Source organism: Vicia villosa, linkage group LG3 (genome assembly GCF_029867415.1).
Source record: "Vicia villosa cultivar HV-30 ecotype Madison, WI linkage group LG3, Vvil1.0, whole genome shotgun sequence".
Classification (NCBI taxonomy): Eukaryota; Viridiplantae; Streptophyta; class Magnoliopsida; order Fabales; family Fabaceae; genus Vicia; species Vicia villosa.
The window spans coordinates 53,828,412-53,847,529 of record NC_081182.1 but is presented as its reverse complement, the minus strand read 5'-3'; the positions used below and the strand labels follow the sequence as shown (position 1 = coordinate 53,847,529).

Here is a 19,118-nt window from a genome sequence, read left to right as displayed (position 1 = left end):
ATTATTTGATCATTATAATTGATTAAAAGTGTTTTTTGAACTTTTAATATATCCATTTTAGTTATTTACTAGTACATTACATGTATACTCCATTGTAGGATGCATTTTTTATCCTATATACTGTAAAGCGATAGAACGGGCCTAGTACTTAAAGTTCAGGTATTTAAATAATGGGCCTAGATAAATAGCGGTGCAATCGCCAACTTTTGTCAGTGGTACCACCGACAAGACAATTAATCTTAATTAATTTAAAATTTCAAATAACGTTTTTTCATTATGAAACAAACTTCAAATGGTAGTTTGAAGAATTCAATTATCATTAATGTGTATAAAACAACACATAAAACAATTATAATTGAGAGGTCTGATTAATTTTCGTAAAAAACTTATTCTATTTCTTTATAATTATCGAATTTCTAAGAACATTTTTGTTTTAATTTAATTTTCGTTTTTAAATTTTAATTTGTGTGAACTGTAAATCTTAGTACAAGACTACAAGCACCTTTTTTTATTCGTTGAAAAGAGAATCTACCCACGGGCATGCAGAAACTGATGTTATGTTGGAATAGTTAACAAGCTTGTGACCTATCTTTTCTACTCACTTTTGTCTCGTTGTCCCTAGCACCCTAACACCCTCTTCCTTCTTCACATGCATTACATCCTTATTCATTTTCCAACAAACAAACACTGATATTCCCATTTTACCCTTCCATTTTGTTGCCAACCAACACAACTCTTTAGTCCTCATTCGTCATTTCATTATTTTATTCATCTGTTTCTAAAATTTAATACCATTATTAATACTATTAATTTATTTTGGCAGAGACAACAGCCCAGTCAGACTTGAATTATTATTTTTTAATGCATGTCATTTTATCGATAAAAAATTAAAAACCACTAAATTAAATTTATTTACTATAACTACTATTATTAACTAAAGGCCTCGAATAGAAGATATCAAATAATTATATATTCTTTCCTAAAATAATAAATAAATAAAAAGAGGTGAAAAGGAAAGGTGGTTTTGGTCACGGATGAATAGAAGGGTTTGTCGTGATAGTCGAAGTCATATTCAGAACCCAGCAACTGAACTGTAGTTATAGGTGTAGTACTTTTTAATTACAGTTATTAGCAAAACTAAACTAAACTACAAAAACTTTCATCTCTTCACTCTTCTCCGATGTCCTAACGTTCTAATTCCGCCGCGGCCATCTCCGTCGCATTTCGTGATTCTCTCCGCCGAATACTCACTCCTTCCTCCATGACAATGGCCGTCGATTCTTCCTCCTGTCAGGTAACATTCTTTCTTTCCTTCAACCTCATCTTCAGTTATTCTTATCCACATTCCCAATTTACTTTCAACCGAATCGGAATCTCAACTTGTTTATTGTTTTTTCCTCTCTTTCTTTTAACAACTTGCGTTGTGACTTGTGAGTGATGAAATCGACGTTTATGTGTAATGCCGTGAAAGAAAACAAAAACAGCTGGAAAAAAATCTGAACGAGAGTCATGTGTGTGGAAGTGAAACTGAAACTGAAACCACACGATTTTTTTTTCTTTCTTTATAGTTCGAAATTCAAGTTGATTTACTTAGAATTTTGTATAAGATGCACGGATTGAAGATTGAGGATACGTTATTGTAGATCACAATAGGTTGAAAGTTTTTACTAGTTGATCAGTTGCATTTTTTATTTATTTAATGTTAGTGTTTGTATTCTCAATTATTTAGCTTATTTGTATTTTGTGATTAGTTTTTTAAACCTGTTTTGATTTTGCGGTTTCACTGCAGAAACAACATCAAATTCAGGAGTTTCTAGAGGGGAATAGAAACGTACCTGTCGGTTGTTCTTGCTTGAAGTTAAATAAATCAAATGTTCATGATCTGAACTCACAGCTTCCTCTTGGTAATTTAATTTAATTAACTTGGTATTTACGGCTCTTGGAAGCTGGAGCTGATTTCTTTGTTTGGTTTTTCGATCAGATATGCCGCCAATTCTGGTTGAAGAAACTTCGTTTCCAGACGGATTGCATGGTTCACAGGTTAGTTCTTCTTTCCATCATTGTTGTGAATTGCAGATCATTGAAAAAATAGAAATTTGTTCAAATTTTTCATATGCAATAGTGCTACAGCGTCTTTTTGACAACACTGTGCACTAAATTGTAGACTATGGAACAACATCGGGTTGTTAAAACTGTGGCGTCGCTATTTGACAACATTGATTTCCATACCATGACCTAACTCTTTCTGTTTATTCTTTGAATTTTTTATCTAGTAGATTGCATGTTGTGTGTTCTTAATGGTAACGGTTGGTAATTATTTTATAATCGGTGTGTCTTCTGGTATTGCATTTCAATGGTTTATGTTACTGATGACTAGAACCATAAGCTTGAGGGGATAAGGGACATATATAAAATGTTTTTTTTCAGTGGTTCTTATTTGAATCGAATTTCTTATTTTAACTGGTTGAACCTTTTTTTGACATAAATGATTATTTGGAATTACCTCAAAATATGTTTTCTGAAAGTGGTATGCTTTCCTTTTTTACAGGTCCAAGATGTTTATAGTGTTTCAGTAGTACCAGAGGAAGCTGAAAAGGCAAACAGTGCTTCACCACTAGCCTGCTTAAGCGTTGTAGAGGTTCCTAGTCAAGCTAAAAGCGGGATGTGTTTAGACACTCATATTAATTGTCAAAACAACAGTGATTTTCAAATGAAGAGCAAAGCTATTTATACCCAGTGCATAATTGATATACCTAGTGTGAATGGAAACTCAGTTTCCCCTGAATCCTATGAGGAAGGAGTTGAAAGTTTTAAAACTGGGAACTCGCCAACAGTAAGTCTCATAAGTTCACCTTCCTCACTGTAGTTTTTAGAGATATCGTGTACAGGATAGATTTCGCTAACTGCGGATAACATACATGTCTATGTCTCTCTAATCTCTATGTATGTGTGTCGTTATCCTTATACGAGGGCTGATATTTTGCAACATTGCAGAGCGTACTGTGCAGAGAAACAAGTCTAAAAGTAGGGGCAAAACTTATGCAGAGTCTAGGGAGCTTCAACAATCCCAGAGGTATTTAATGCTCTTGGGTTTCTTAATATTTTTCAATTCCGATAAGCCTAAGTAGTTCTCTTTACTGGAATCGACTAGATAGTTGGGAGATGTTTATTTTCACTAAGCTATTAGAATAGTTTATAGATGAAAGAAATATTGTCCAACCATTACAAACAGCTAAAAGAAATATAGATGAAAGAAATATTGTCCAACCATTACAAACAGCTAAAAGAAATATAGATGAGGAATAGCTAACCTTCTGCTCTATGTCATATTAAAGAATTAAAGCATGTTTTTAGCTAATTGGATAATTTCTGTCCGGTCCTGTTAATCAACTATAATATTTCTGGTTTCTTCGCATTTTCAAAAGTATTATAAGTAGGTTTTGTTCTTGCATTGGCTAATGCAATAGATAAAGCGTATGAAATACTTGTAGTAGAATGGTTTATTTGAACTTGAAGAGAAGGGTATCTTCCAATCAAAATTCAAATTGTCCACCATTATCTGTTTGTTTTCCATTGCTAATCCCATTGATAAGACTTCATTACCTAACATGCTATTTTATGATAATTCTTTATATTTTATCTTGAATTCATTTTGCCCCAATTAAAATATCATTTGTTATCTTCTTTTTCTTGACTTGTGCTCATAATTGTGTCCAGAACCAAGCAGGTTTGGGATCTAGTTACATTTTTAATTAAATTTCTTATTTCACAGATAAACCAGTCACTGAAAAGTTACATGATTTGCCGAGTAACAAATGGAGAAGATATAAGCGCTCTACCTCATTCGATTCTAGAAAAGTTGCTCTCCTGTTTTCAATATTGTAAGTTACAGCAGATCAAAAAGTAAAGCTTGTCATATGCGCATAGCTATACACACTCCCATAGTACCATCCACATTTTATCTTAGTTATTGTCTATTTTACTTTACTATTATTATTTGAAATTAATTATTATGCATCGATAGTATAAAATTGTTTTGCAAAACATTCAATCAAATCATATGATAATGCCACTTTGTTATGGTAATTTCTAAAATATCTGGGTAAATATCTATATGAAGAGATTTGATTGAATGCATACGTAATAAAGTTTTACACCAAGAACATACCACTTAAATCTTTATTATTTTATAAAAGGATCGCATCAACTTTACCTGTGTGCTTAGTCCTAACTAAAATATTCATCTTAGAAGAAAGTTTGCAAGAAAATGAAACAGCAATAAAAACATACTGTTGCCATGTTTCTCCAGTGTCTATTTTCTGATTTTGTTTAAGATGGGCATTCTTAATTTTTTTCTAGATTTGACGAATTTACTAAATAGATCAATTACTCTGCAGGTCAAGTTTGGGAACATTGGTATTGATATATCTGACATTGAGGGTCAGACAAAAGGCTGATGGGTTTGTTCTTGTTTAAAGGCTCAGTCATCGCCGCCTTGTGTCTTTAAGTGTATACTTCTACGTTTCTACGGTTGTTTAATTTTAGCATGCTTGAATTGTAATAGAGCTCCTTCTGATGTTGAAGATTGGATTTGGGAAATGCTGCTATTTGGCACATAAATGTAGATTACGTTTATCCTAAAGCTCCTTATGTTATTTACTCCTTCAGTGTCATTTTTTGTATTAAGTGGTTTCATATTCTAAATTGTATAATTTTAATATACTAACAAAATATTACTACTTATATTTTTTCATCAAGACTTTGCCTAATACTAACTAGTATTATACTAACAAGTATTTTGGTCAATGAAAATTATTTTATCATTACAAGTGACACCAAAAATTATTCTTAAAATTACCCTTAAACTCTTTTTACCTGAAAAGTGTACATAATTGCAAACGACAGACAAGCATGTGTAATAAATTTCCCGCCAAGCTAGACAATCTATTGATTTATAGTAGAGTAGGGATTCATGCCTGGATCATTAAATGGAAACCTACCCAAAAAAAGACAACCTTTATTCGGACTTGAGGTGCAAGAAGGAATGAACGGCGTGCGGCCATCCTTTATTGAAATTGAAACTCGCCTTGATGAAACCATGATAAAGAAAATAAGAAATTTTTTTTCTTAAAAATACAAGCTAAATATTAAAGTAATAATTACTTTATATAACAAAAATTAGTTGAAACAAATTGGTGTGTAATTTAAAAGGGAATTTGTTAGTACAAAATAGTTTTTTTTTTCTAATCCAAAAAAGAAAACAAGATTGTATATAATGTCAGTACAAATACTGTTTCTACAACAAGCATGTAATCGTTTAGATGTTAAAATGCTTCGGACAATTTGAAGCTTTATCTAAACATCCAGTACCTCAGAAATTAATGATGCCTTTCCTCCGGTGTTTTAAAACCCGAACCGGTGATTGACCCGGACAATGCACTGGGTCACTGGGTTAGTGGTCGAACCAGCGGGTCACTAATTAACCCGCATGTTTATTGACCGGTCTCTTTAAAAAATTAAAATAATAAAACATGTGCATATACAATTTAAACATATTAAACTTAATAATAATTAATTCAAAATATAATTGATCTATATAGTATCTTAATATATTTAAATTTAATACTTATATTTATAAATATACATGTATGCTATATTATAATTTATTTAAAAATAATATTATATTTTAATATATTAGATTTAACTAAAATATTATTTTATATGTCTATATATAAAAAAGAAAAGCAAAATAGTATACTACTATTATTTTTTTATATAGTATTATATATGGTATATATTTTCGGATATGAAATTATATATAAATTATCTTATTCTAAACAAAGAAATATTATTGACCAAACTGTTGAAACCTTGACATATGAAAGACAGGTAGTGTGTTCGATTCTCTGTTGGGCTTTTAAATTTTTTAATTAAATATTGAAGTAGTAACAAGCTAATGGTCTGACCGGTTCACTGGTTTGATAAAAACCGGCCGGTTATACCGGTTTAAGGTCTTATACTTTGATCAAACCGCTCATGTCACCGGTTTTCGGTCGGACCGGTTCGACCGGCCGGTCCGGTCCGGGTTTTAAAACTCTGTTTTTCCTCCATGTCAACTGGTAAATAATGTTTAAATCCTTTTATTATCTGCATTCTTACATAAAAGGACTAACTGTATAAGAAAATAAAATACAGCAAGTAATTACCAAATTCTTTTTTTATCTTACATGGAAACCGTTACTGCTGAAATGCTAGCCCCTACCAAACTAAACTTAATACAAAAACACGTTTTGCCTAGATGCATCTTTCCATTTTAGTAGCCAAACCAATAATTGGGCCAAATGAACAGAGACTAATATTGGCCTTATGAATGGCGCACTTGTTTAGCACGCGCAACCTCCTCCCTGCTGCTCTGTGTGGGATGAATTCACGGTGGATTTTAAATTTACATCAACCATATCTTCTTGCTTTGTTGAAGAAAGAGTTTCCATCCCGGGCAGAGCGGAAGCAATCTTACGAAATAAAGGCTGCGACATTTTATTCACTTGTGTTAATATGGACACGATAAACTATGACAAGAACTAACTAAATATGTGAAATGAGACAAACTTGTCAAAGAGAAAGACAGCCAGCCAACTACAAATTTGAAATCCCTGAATGGAGTGCTTTTGCATTTTATGAAAATGCAGCAGCGAACCATTCTAGGTTTTTCTCAGAATGATATATATGTTTAGAAGACATAGCTCAGAATTCAAAAGCAACCAATAGTAAAAATTACGGGGTGACTTGGAGAATTAATCAAATCTCACCTTGATGTTAAATCCTGCTTTTGCACTGGTTTCGATAAACATGATACCGCTCTCGCGTGACTTGGCATCTCCTTCCTCTATAGAGACTTGCCTATTTAAAGCATTATAATTGAATTATGAGTGTAATAAAAACATTGTCATTTAGTATTAGAAAAATTGTATGGACATGTGACAGAAGAGGAGAAAAAAGACAATATGATGAGAAGAAAAGTGAAAGAAAAGACAAACATTGTAATTTCCTAACAACATAAGTGGAGATCTAGTCTAAGGAAAATTGCAAACATCATGTGTAAGTTAATTGGAAATGTCATTTACACAATAAAGAAATTTTATCATCATGTACCTATAAATTTGCCTTTTAAACATGGTTTTTGAATAAAACAACTTCAAGGTAGGACAATTTGGATAAACTTGTCCTAGTTTTGAGTGTTACATAATCTATTTACTAGCAAAATAGTATGCAAACAGAATAAAAATTATTTCCAAAATTAACAAATTTTTTTTCCAAAAATTTCAAAAAACAAACAAGAATTATTACAAACACATTATGGAAACAGTAAGATATAAATCAAGTGTCTTAACATTATTAAGAAAAAGCTGTCTAAAAAATCAAGTCAAGTTAGCATTAACAAACCGGCTGATATGTAACTTACAAGAAAAACACAAAGACCAGACTGGTAGACACCCTGCTCACCTTTTTTCAACAAGATCAGTTTTGTTTCCAACCAAAACGATAACAACATCACTGCCTCGTTCTGTACGTACCTCCTCAACCCACTTGCTAGTGTTAAGAAATGATTGCCGGTCTGCATCAGAACAACTTGCTGAGAAATTTAATGATTATAATTTGATTTATGCAGCTAAAAAAGCTAAGCACATCTGATATCACAAGTAAACTAATCATAAAGAAAGGGTGTACAAGAGAAAACATGGTAAGAGAGGTAGAGACTGGGGAGCTGACGTTTTCAACGGTTTTCTGATACTTATAGTGAGACTTAAAGTATTTTATTTTCTCCAATTTTCACATTAAGCTAGACTCATGCCTCTTCTTGCTAAACTTGTATGCCATAAACTTATTTTAACTTTGGAGGAAGCCTTGTGTTTCTAATACTGACTCCATATCACTGACATCCTATCAATTTCTTCTTGAGTCTCCAACTAATTATCCACACACAATAAAGCACAATGACACTGTCGCTTGGATGTGTTCAGTAAGCATATCCAGAATCAACATAGAAATACAAGATTTGATTCTTGGAGCACACCTATAGTCATAAAGAGATTTTCTGTATTCTCACTTTGGATATGTTAACTTGACTATCCTTATTATCATTTTCCCTATACTAAGCTATTCATAAGTAAAACCATATGTTGGATGGTCAAACTCTCTTCTAATACGACTTTGTAGTTCATGTTCTTTTTCTTTTTTTCCTGAAAGAAGTGTTAACTATGGGAAAATCAATAATTATTAATTATAACAATATAAGGTGATGTTTACTTCCCATAAACCATAACCCTTTGAACACTCTCACGCGAGTCACACCTTCTAGCTACCCTATTCACATGACATTTAGACTGTTTTTCAAGAAACTCTTTAATGTATAATATTTCCTTATCTAAACCATTTGAATCATGTTAGAACTTCATCTTGTATTGCGCCTGTAACCTTACTTGTGGTGCATATACATTGATAACATTAAAAGCTTCTCATTCCACTCTAAACTATAGAGCTATTACCCTTTAGTATGCACAGCCTTTTAGTATGCACAGCCTTTTATAATGGCCTGCTCAATTCTAGATCTTATTTTTCATGTGTTTTAAATCTGGATTTACAGCATGCCTAGTTCTTTAGTGCTCTCTTCTACTCATCTAGTTTTTGACAAGTACATAAGATTTATCCTTCGAGTGTGCATAATAATCATGGTACATAATAATCATGGTTTCTACTTTCTACTATTTTTTATTGATCTACCAACGAGTGTGCATACATTTCATGTTCCAAAGTGAATATTACACCCATGAATAAAAACAATAACTAATAGTTTGGAAGACTTAAAAAGCAACTATTCCAATTTTTTTTCTTTCTTAAAAGAACAATACTTACTGGCAACATCATATACAATAACTGCAACCGAAGAATCTCTTATATAGCTTGGAATGAGACTTCTAAATCTTTCTTGTCCTGCGGTATCCCTGTGGAGTTAAAATATACCACATTCAAAATATGCAAAAACGACGGGTAAAATAGTGTCTACACCACAATGTAAATCTACTATAGCTTTAAAAATATAAATAAACTGATGATCTTATATGCCTTGAAGAGGAATACTGCCTACCAAAGCTGCAAACGAACAGTGCGGTCTTCAAGGTACATTGTTTTTGACAAAAAGTCAATCCCAATAGTGGCCTGAAATTTAGATCATCAAGAAATTTGTCAATAGCACTACTTCTATTTTGCAAGAGTTGAGACCAAAAACATCGTGAAAAAGAAATGCAATATTTCCATTTTAAGTAACATAAGTTGGAAACTGACATAAACAATGAGCATTACAAATGAAGTATCTGAATGCATCATATCCTAAATTTTTCAAGAAATAACATATCGTCTATGAAGCACAGACACCCCGAATATGACACTGACACCGGTAATAATTTGAAAAAATAAATAAATTAAAGATAATCAATCACAAGTGCAAGTGCCTGATGTTATTTTTTAGAGGTATCAGTGCTACATAGCATATCGTCGTATAGATTGCCATAGTATCTAATAAATATGATCCACATAGATGACGACACTATATTCAATCATTTTATATTACTTTTATTATAATGTCCAAATTATACAACATATTTAAACCTTGAAAATAATTTCACAATCACTAATAAAAGCTCTTCTTCCCAATCTAGCACTTCAGAAACTTAAACTTAAACATAATCCCGCGGATACGATCAATGCACGGGCAACGCGAGAAGGAATTTACAAACAACTATTCTAATTCTTAACAGAAAGTAGAAACAATTTCGCAATGCATCAAAATCAACATATATCATTACATCTATTGTCACAGTTCATAATTCTCCAAAGACAGCGCAGAAAAAGCACTCATAGAAAACAATCTCGAAATTCGATAAACTTCATGACTAAAACAGCAATAATTCTTCTATTAAATCTCATATTGATCCATGATCCTAGCAAAATCACATAAATATCAAGTAACATATCATCGAATCGCATGAGATGAAATACAAGATCAACAAAACGATCCAGATTGAATGCCACGGAATTCGTGATATATTGAAAACAAAATCGAAACAGAGAATCGATCAACGAAATCTTCCAATAAGAATAAATTAGAAAAGAAAAGAACGATTGAATAACCTGATAGGTATTGTCGAATTTATCATACATGAAGCGAGTGATGATGCTGGTTTTCCCAACCGATTGATCACCTAAGAAGACGAGTTTGTATTTGGCGAGAGCGGACACGGTCGCCATTTTTGTTACTTTTTTTGGATTTTTTTTCTTTTCTTTGTTGTTTGAGAAACGTGAGTAACGCGAATTTGGCTCAGATCTAATTATTGATCTAAATCTGAATCTCTCAAAATTCGAGAGAAACAGTTAGAGCGAAAACGAAGAGAGGGAGAAAATGCAGTTGACAATAATCACCACCTGTTGCAATTTTCAAGAACAATCACTATATATATGGCCAACATGATGATTCATGACTAGTCTTCCGCGCACGTTTTTTTCTATTAGATTACCAATTCCAACCCCCTTCTTTATTTCAATTTACTTTTATATCCTACAAGAATAGATCACGTGTTTGCGGGCTGGTTTGGTTCAGTTCAGTTTTGAGATGATTCAATACTCAAATCGATTAAAATTAAATAGATTGGTTTGGATTGGATTTGCCAATTTTTGCGATAAAGCCAAAACCGAATCAAACCGAGAGACAACGGATTGGTTTGGTAAATAAAAAATACAAAAAATACTTATAAAAAATAACTTATTTACAGAAATTAATTTTTCATAATATATAAAAAAATATAGTGTTAATAGTATTCAAATGTAAATATTAGACTAGCAATTTTTCACCAATAGATTCAAATATATCTAACAAGAAAAACATCTAACAAGAAAAGACTTTTGAATCTATAACTAGTCACTTAGATTTGAGATAGTATAATAATAAATGTGTTTTATAACTCTACGCTCAGTTACCACATTACACTAACAATTTTTTAATAACAAATTAAAGTCGCATAAGTTGTCCACATACAACACTTTACTTTTTCTTCTTGAAGTTGAATGCTTGACAATAATTTTTCTGATAATTAATTATGGTTGGTTTGGGTTGGATTTGCAGGTAAAAAATTGAAAATTCGATGTCCGAACCAATTGTTATTGGATTTTATTGGTTTAGTTCGGTTCTTGCCTGAACTCAAAAAATGTCCAACCCAAACACTATGGTTTGGTTTAGAGTCTGATTTGGTTCGGATTTACCCAAACTTACCCGAACCAATGAACACCCCTACTCGATTCATTATTTATTGAGTCAAACTCTAATTCTAAATATAATTTAGAAATGCATAGAAGTGTATTTTTGAATTTCACTGAATTGGAAAAAATGCAAAAACGAAAAAGAAGCAATAACAAAGATAACAAAGATAAATTAACATTTGATTATTGTTATGACATAAATAAAAAAATAAATATTACATAGATAATTATTAACTTAAATTGAAAAATACATTTCATCATCAAGTAAAACGTTCCAACATCTTTAGAATATCTTTAATCGATCTCGCAATCTTCGCATCCAACTCGACCGAACATTTTATTTTCTTAATAGTGAAATGTATTCCACATAAATCTTCATCTATCTTCAGTTCAAACTTGTTGAACCGACTCTTTTCTCCATTGTCAATTAAGGGTGAATGATATTCGAGTTTTACAATTTTTTGATTGTCTGAATATTGTAAGAGATTCTCTAATATAGATTTCAGATCTACAAAGATGTATTTTGTGACCCTAAATTTAAGAGAGTCCTTCGCGTCGTTGAGGTAGACAACTGTGACATGTCAATATATGCCACATAGCTCTTAAATTTGTGCCCTTCTTCAGTTTAAAGTTGTTAAACTCAATCTTCCCTTCTTTGTTAATGGATGGCAAACCGTATTTGATCTTCACAATTTTTCTATTATCGCCGTATGGTAAGAGCCTATACAGTGTGTATTTCAGATCTTCAAGAGGGGTGTACTCATTGATCTTAAATGCGCCTGAGAGTTTCGCAGCGTTAAAGTAAACATTTCTGACAAGTCAAATGATTTTCATTCTGGTGTAATCTTCATAAATTTTATTTTTTACTAGGATATGCCTCGGAAATGTATATCTGGTACCACCCTATTATCTTAATCCGGAGATGTATTTTCGAAACCTCTCAGAACAGAATAAAATTTGGTTCAAGACAAAAAAAATATTTTTACAAACTTCATATATATATATATATATATATATATATATATATATATATATATATATATATATATATATATATGAGGAGGGATATTCTTTCTTCAAGAGTATGTTATTATAACTTACTCCACATCTTGACCATTAATTTTCATCAATCTTATAAGATGTGAATTCTTATCGGAGATGTATTCTTATCAAAAGTAAACCACATGTCACATTTGTTATTTATTTGACAAGATTAATGTGAACAATGAGGCTTGAAATAAATTAACTTTACCTTGAATTACAACTTTTTTCTCCACAAGTATGAAGTTTTGCATTGAAAATTTTGATTGATAATGGAAGGGTTTTTAGAAGAAAAAAATGGATATGTGGATTGATCATGCAGGTGGTTGTTTTTAGCAATTTCATGTTTGATTTTTTCGAAGATGTGTCTTCGAAAACATCTGACATGCAAAGATGATAAGTTATTAAATTCCCGTTTCAATTATTCAGAAATATATCTCTAAATAACTCACTAGAATGCGCAACGAAAAATACATAAAATTCAATGAAGATGTATCTCAAAAAAATTTGCAATAGAGTAACAATATTTTTGTGTGTTATTATGTTATAAATGATGTGTCCAAAAATATATTAGGCATTTTTAGATTTCAGGATTCTTTTTCACTTCATGGGATAAGAAATCCCCTTGTTTTTTTAGGGGGCTTCAAGAGAAAATCAAAATTCGGATTTGGATCATTTTTCCTTTTCACTCTCATGTTTTAGAAAAGATTGATATCCAAACAATGTGTATGTCAATAAATATCTTAAGAGCACTTGTTAGCATTTTTAATAATGTTAATCCACATATTGTAGTAATGTGTTTTTGCTTCTCTTTTAAACATCTATGAGTAATGACATTTACCTTTTTCTTCAAAACTTAAGCCAATAATAAAGTGAACTAATGGAGGAATTTGGATAGCTTACTTTCACTACCGAAAAATCAATTGAATTGGCAGTGCAATTCAAACACCAGAAAAGTGGAGATGTGAGTCATCAAAATATCATTTCTTTTTTAGGAAGTGGTTTAATTGTGAGAAGAGATTCAACATAATAACTGATAATTCCAAGTGAGTTTTTAGTAACTTGATTTCTGTGAAACAACTAAGAGGGCTAGTTGATACAGTGTGTCTATACTGCTAGAGTATCAATTTGCCTCAACCAAAATTGAAACAAGATACATACACTAAAACAGCATGATGGCATCAGATGGTAGTCAAAACCACATGTCATTCTTTAAAGCCTGGTTAATATCCCATGAAGAAAGCTACGCAGGCGAAGTAGCTAGCACAAAAAGTAAACAACTCTAATCAAAGAAAACAGACAACCATGGACATTTAAAACACATCAAGCATAACTTATACCTGTAACCAAGATAGCAGAACTACATATAGTTACTATTTCGAGTAGCAATGCGTATGTGAAAAGTCGAGTGTCGTGCAAAATCATTCATCAGGATAGAGTCTAAATTGGAGGATGTGGATGATAACTAGCACACAACCAGGAGGATGCGGATGATAACTAGCACACAACCACAAGGGGGGAATTCGAGAATGACATGATAAACTGAAGTTACCAAACCCCAATAGCATGGTTTTAGATTGTAACTGCAAATGCAATTGTTTCTGCATTGCAATCATTGATATTTTGAAAAACAGTGAACAGATGTTGATGCAGTTGCAAATGAAGAGACATCGATATCCAAAATCCTAAACATTACAAACACAATTCGATTGCTGGCCTTAATTTAAAATCACGGCCTATTATACCAACAAATGATTAGTGGCATTCAGTTAAGAAGGAAACTGACTCCAAATCTTCGAGGCAAAATCCAATGAAGTTCCATCTTTTACAAACAATACGCACATTGCATAAGCATTCTCATCTATCAAAGTGTTCGCAAACAACATGCACATTGCATAAGCATTATCATCTATCAAAGTATTACTATAGGTTAAGATTCATGTTGGAGCTTCTTTTTCTTTTTACTGAAATTCAAGGAAGAGCTATGAACATTCTAACACAATCAATGAGAGATGCATATGAGTGACATAACTGAATTCCCACCCTGATTAATTCTCCGGCAGATTTCGAATCATATTCAATAACCAAACTTTGATGGCTTGGTTTCCAAGCAAAATTCAAGCCATTAGCAATTCAATAACCAGCATGGTTCTTTAAGACTCATAAATCCTATTCTACCAGGATTATCCAAGGCCTGTCATCAACATCAATCATTAAAGAAATCCAAAAAGCAGTTGCCATTTGACATCACGTGTTCACGATACCTAATTACTTCTCTTATTATCACTCTTGTCACCACTCCCAGAAGAATTGATTATCGGATGATAAGTGGGTTGGGTGGTATTTCATATATGTCATCCTTACTTCAAGTATCATTTAAAATTTTATCATTTCTAGACCTCCAAATTGTCAAAAAGGTAACTTTGAAAAGAGTGCATTTTCCTGAAGTAATGTTTACGTTGATCCATTATCTAATATCAATCTCGGAGGAGAAATTGAAAGGAAAAATGCAAACCATTCCAAACCATGACAGGCCTAGCATAATCTCAAAGACAGTGAATTGCAGTTTCACGAGTAGCCTTCATACCTATGACAAGGGAATAAACACCTTACAAAGCAAAGAATCTAGTTGGGAAAGCTTAATTTAATTATATGATATTGGGAAGACTTTATAGGTTCAATGACTGAACAATAAAGGAACTTGGCAGATACAAAACAAATTAAAATTAAGACTCAAAGGTAGACAAATAAAATCATGTTAAAATATCAAAGCACAAAAATACCAACTAAATAACCCAAAATTGTTACAACGACAGAGGAATTCATATTCTCTGACTAATTATGTTATGATAATCTCATCGCGCCTCTGTACTCTTCGAATAAATCATCAAGTTTTTAACCCTTTAACAGTCAGTTTCGTTCTTACTTAACCCTTAAATAGATCATCAAGTTAAACATATTACCCACCATATATTGCAAACAAACTACTAGCACAATGCATGGCAACAAGAACATAAATGAAAAACAGGCTATATTAGAACAAACAAAATCTAGAGTAATTCATTGGTTTACTAACCAATAAAATCTAGACGAACATTTCATAACAGCAATGTATTGTTTCCCAATTCATTGGAACATGATTTTTTTCAATTTAGTAACAGCTTGCATAATACTAGTACTGGCTACTCGCTATCAGTAAATAATACAAACAGTTGGTGCTCAATTGTTATATCTCAAATTATTGAATCAAAAAGAACACTTTCATCACTAATCAACAAAAATCCAATAAACCACCAAATTTCATCATACAAAACCCAACATAAGAAAACAAAAACTACCTAGTAGCAGTACTCCTACCAGACCTCATGTTAGTCCAGGGAAACTTTGCAGCAGACCCATCAGACCTGTTCGAACCGGGACGATCAAACCGTCTCTGGTTTGAGCCGGAACCGTCGAACCGTCCTCGGTTCAAACCAGAACCATCAAACCGTCCCCGGATATAACCGTTTTGGGGCTTGAACCGTTGAGCCTCCTTGTTCTCATCGAGCCAATGTGATTTGCTTGGCGCTTCCTCAACAACGCTAGCCATAGCCTGTTTATTCAAACTCTTCTTATCCTCTTCAATGACTCGGATCGGGTAAAGATTCGGGTTAATCGAAAGCGGGTTTTTTAGGGTTACATAAGCCTTCTTGTAATCAGGTTTTGCGATCAAGATGCCGCCGCGTTTCTTCTTCTTTCCGTCCATGTTCAATGTTCGAACCTTTTCAACCTCGAAGCCGTAGAGGGATTCAAGGACGCGTTTGATCTCGATCTTGGAGGCGGAAGGGATGGTTTTGAGGGCGATTTCTTGAATGTTGGTGAACGAAGTTGGCATGAGAAGCTTGATTGGTAGGTTGGCGAAGTGTATCACTCTTCTTCCTAATCTGCTTCCCATGATTCTCTTCTCTGAGCTTCTCAGTTTCTCTTGCAGCTTCAGTCACGCAGAAATGAATAACCCTCGCAAACCCAAATTTTTGTATTTTTGTTTTTGTTTTTTAGGAAATGTCAACTTTGCCCATATTTCAGCTTACACTTATCTTATTTATTACAGCACTCTATATATCTATCATGGCACTATGTTGAATTCTTATCGAAGAGAATCTTACGAAAATATTTGTTGTCTCGTTAAAAATCTTATTAGTAAAAATTCATTAGAATAAAAATTTTAATAAGAGAAAAATAGTACAACATTATGTTCACCCATAATAGAACGCGTATAGTTCTTCTACAAAGACTTCGAATGTGAAGCATTCCAATATTTTATACGTGACTCTTGGGTTATGTTTGGATTGATGGAACATAATGGAGCGGAGTGGGACAGATTTTGACGGAGCGGAATGGAATATAGATCACATTCCGTTGATTGGTTAATTTTTTAAAAATCTTGCATTCCATCTCATACACCCCAAATTAGATGGAACAAAAAATAGAGAATTGGATGGAATAGGATGGAATTGTTTCCATCATGTTCCATTCCATTTCATCGATTATTTGCAAACCCAAACAATGGAACCTCATTAATTACCACTCCATTCAATTCCATCATACACCACTAATCCAAACATACCCTTGAAGACTGATGTAAGGTGTGTTAAGAGACCTGTCACATTATCACTCGAACAAATATATTGAATATCAACCTCTTTGTTTCTTTCAAGCTCTTGTGTTAATGAGAAGAGCTTTGGAGTGATATGCTTGGTTTTATCAATTTTGATGCAACATTCTTTCGTCTGGATAACACATGCAGCGTTGTCTTCGTACAAAATTGTTGAATAATTATCAATTGGTAAACCAAACACTCCTTAATTATGTCGACTTACTGACTATGACCATCTACATCCTTTGTTTGATTCATGAAGGATGATTACTTCAACATGATTTGAAGAAGTTGCTACAAATGTTTGCTTTTGAGATCTTCATGATATTACAGTGTTAGTGATCAGTGCATTTTGATGCACGTTCCTTTATGTTTGTACTTAGGCATTTCTATGGTTCCTTTGCTTATTTTTATATTTTATAATGTTTTTTTAATTTAGTTTATTTTTGGTTTGATTTCGTTTTCGCACTTTATTTTCAGCATTAGAAGTCTACACTAAAACGGTCATAACTGGAGCTCCGAAAATCCGATTGACGCGTTCTAATAATCGCCGGAAAGCTAAGAGAAAGAGCTACAACTTCCGTGTTGGAGTCAAAGTCAGATTCGAAGCACATATTTTTCTGAATTTCGTTTGAAGCTGCAACATTAGTTTTATTTAGTTTTGGATCGTTAGTTTTGGGCCTGGGTTATGTCTGTTTGACCCAATTAGGTTATGACCCGAATTCTTGTTTTCCCCATTTATCTAGGGTTGGACGTACTGTTCATTTTGTCACGTTTTTTACTATTCACTTTTCACGAATTTTTTTGGAGCTTTTACGAACTCATGGAGAACTAATCGCCCTCGAGTCAATCTACTGTAATTCAGGTTCCAACACTTGAGATTATTATAATGTTAATTTTAGTTTAATTCCTTTCAATGATATTTTGTGTTCTTGTATGCTTAATTCAATTGCATGAAGTATATTGATTCAATTTGGTTGACTATATGATCCTAACATAGGCACGTCACGTCACGTTTGCTTAATTCGTTTCGTTTTTCTGTCTGATCGATCATGTTTGCTTAATTCATGAGAATTTATACCATTTACTTAATTCGGACAATAGGATCATACGTCTTGCAAACCTCACAATGCTTGTCATTGAGTTTGTATCCAAATAGGAATGGACAATCCGCTTAAGGTATTAAAATTATAATAATCGATGATAGTAGGAACTGAATCGGTAGATTGACTTATTTCATAATCACTTATTTCACAACAGCTTATTTCAATAATCACTTTTTCTCAATCGAATACCAAAGCAAACCCCCCTAATTTGTTTTCCAATTGGTTAGTAATAACTAAGAATCCTTGTGAGACGATATCTGAGTTGTCGTTACCGTCGTTACTTCAACATGATTTAAAGAAGTTGCTACAAATGTTTGCTTTTGAGATCTTCATGATATTACAGTGTTACCATATGTAAATATGCGTCTTGTTTGTGATTTAGCATTATGTGAATCTGACAAATATCTTGCATCTGCATAACCAAGTAAAACTGGTTTGTATTGTTAAAATAAAACAAAGCAAGGTCAAATTACCTCGGAGATATCAAAATATATGATTTATTCATTTTCAATGCCTTTTTATAGGATGTGAACTGAATCTTACTAGTAAATTCACTGCTAAAGCTATATCAGATCTTGTATAGTTATCAAGTTACATGAATGTCCTAATGGCACTTAGGTATGATACTTCAGAACCAGGATCTTTTTTCAATATTAAGTGTTCTACCCATCATTGGAGCACTCAGAGGGTTTGTTTTGTCCATGTTAAACCTTTTCAATATCCTCTATGTATAATTTGATTGATGTACCGATATATCATTTTTAGTATACTCAATTTATAAACCAAGGCAGAACTTGGTTTTTTCCAAATCTTCCATTTCAAATTCTTTTTTTAAGAAATCTCTTGCTTCGTTAATTTCTCTATTAGTTCCAATGATATTTAAATCATCAACATAAACAACAATTATTACAAAAATAGATATTCTTTTTCTTATAAAAACACAAAGGCAAATAGGAATCTCAAAGCCTTCTTTAAGCAAATATTCACTTAGCCTATTATACCATGTGTCCAGATTGTTTTAACTC

General features: G+C 32.6%; 3 protein-coding genes across 4 annotated transcripts; 1 reads left to right on the top strand and 2 right to left on the bottom strand.

The window, feature by feature from the left end:
- Window positions 1-1,055: 1,055 nt before the first annotated feature.
- Window positions 1,056-4,743, top strand: LOC131661453 (uncharacterized). Of its 2 annotated transcripts, none has more exons than XM_058930994.1 (7): window positions 1,056-1,294; window positions 1,790-1,904; window positions 1,982-2,040; window positions 2,549-2,833; window positions 2,995-3,073; window positions 3,773-3,881; window positions 4,398-4,743. In XM_058930994.1, exons 1-7 carry the CDS (start codon window positions 1,262-1,264, stop codon window positions 4,474-4,476), a joined length of 759 nt encoding a protein of 252 aa, XP_058786977.1. In that variant the 5' UTR covers window positions 1,056-1,261; the 3' UTR covers window positions 4,477-4,743. The 2 variants fall into 2 exon arrangements, with proteins under 2 accessions (XP_058786977.1, XP_058786978.1); XM_058930995.1 differs by lacking the exon at window positions 1,056-1,294 and adding an exon at window positions 1,357-1,653.
- A 1,369-nt stretch (window positions 4,744-6,112) lies between these two features.
- On the bottom strand, window positions 6,113-10,500 carry LOC131661452 (ras-related protein RABH1e-like). The gene is made up of 6 exons (XM_058930993.1): window positions 10,189-10,500; window positions 9,146-9,216; window positions 8,914-9,002; window positions 7,504-7,615; window positions 6,810-6,900; window positions 6,113-6,527 (listed from the first exon to the last, which is right to left on the bottom strand). Exons 1-6 carry the CDS (start codon window positions 10,303-10,305, stop codon window positions 6,384-6,386), a joined length of 624 nt encoding a protein of 207 aa, XP_058786976.1. The 5' UTR covers window positions 10,306-10,500; the 3' UTR covers window positions 6,113-6,383.
- A 4,865-nt stretch (window positions 10,501-15,365) lies between these two features.
- On the bottom strand, window positions 15,366-16,372 carry LOC131661451 (uncharacterized). The gene has a single exon (XM_058930992.1). The coding sequence runs from the start codon at window positions 16,283-16,285 to the stop codon at window positions 15,686-15,688; it is 600 nt and encodes a 199-aa protein (XP_058786975.1). The 5' UTR covers window positions 16,286-16,372; the 3' UTR covers window positions 15,366-15,685.
- Between the last annotated feature and the right edge of the window lie 2,746 nt (window positions 16,373-19,118).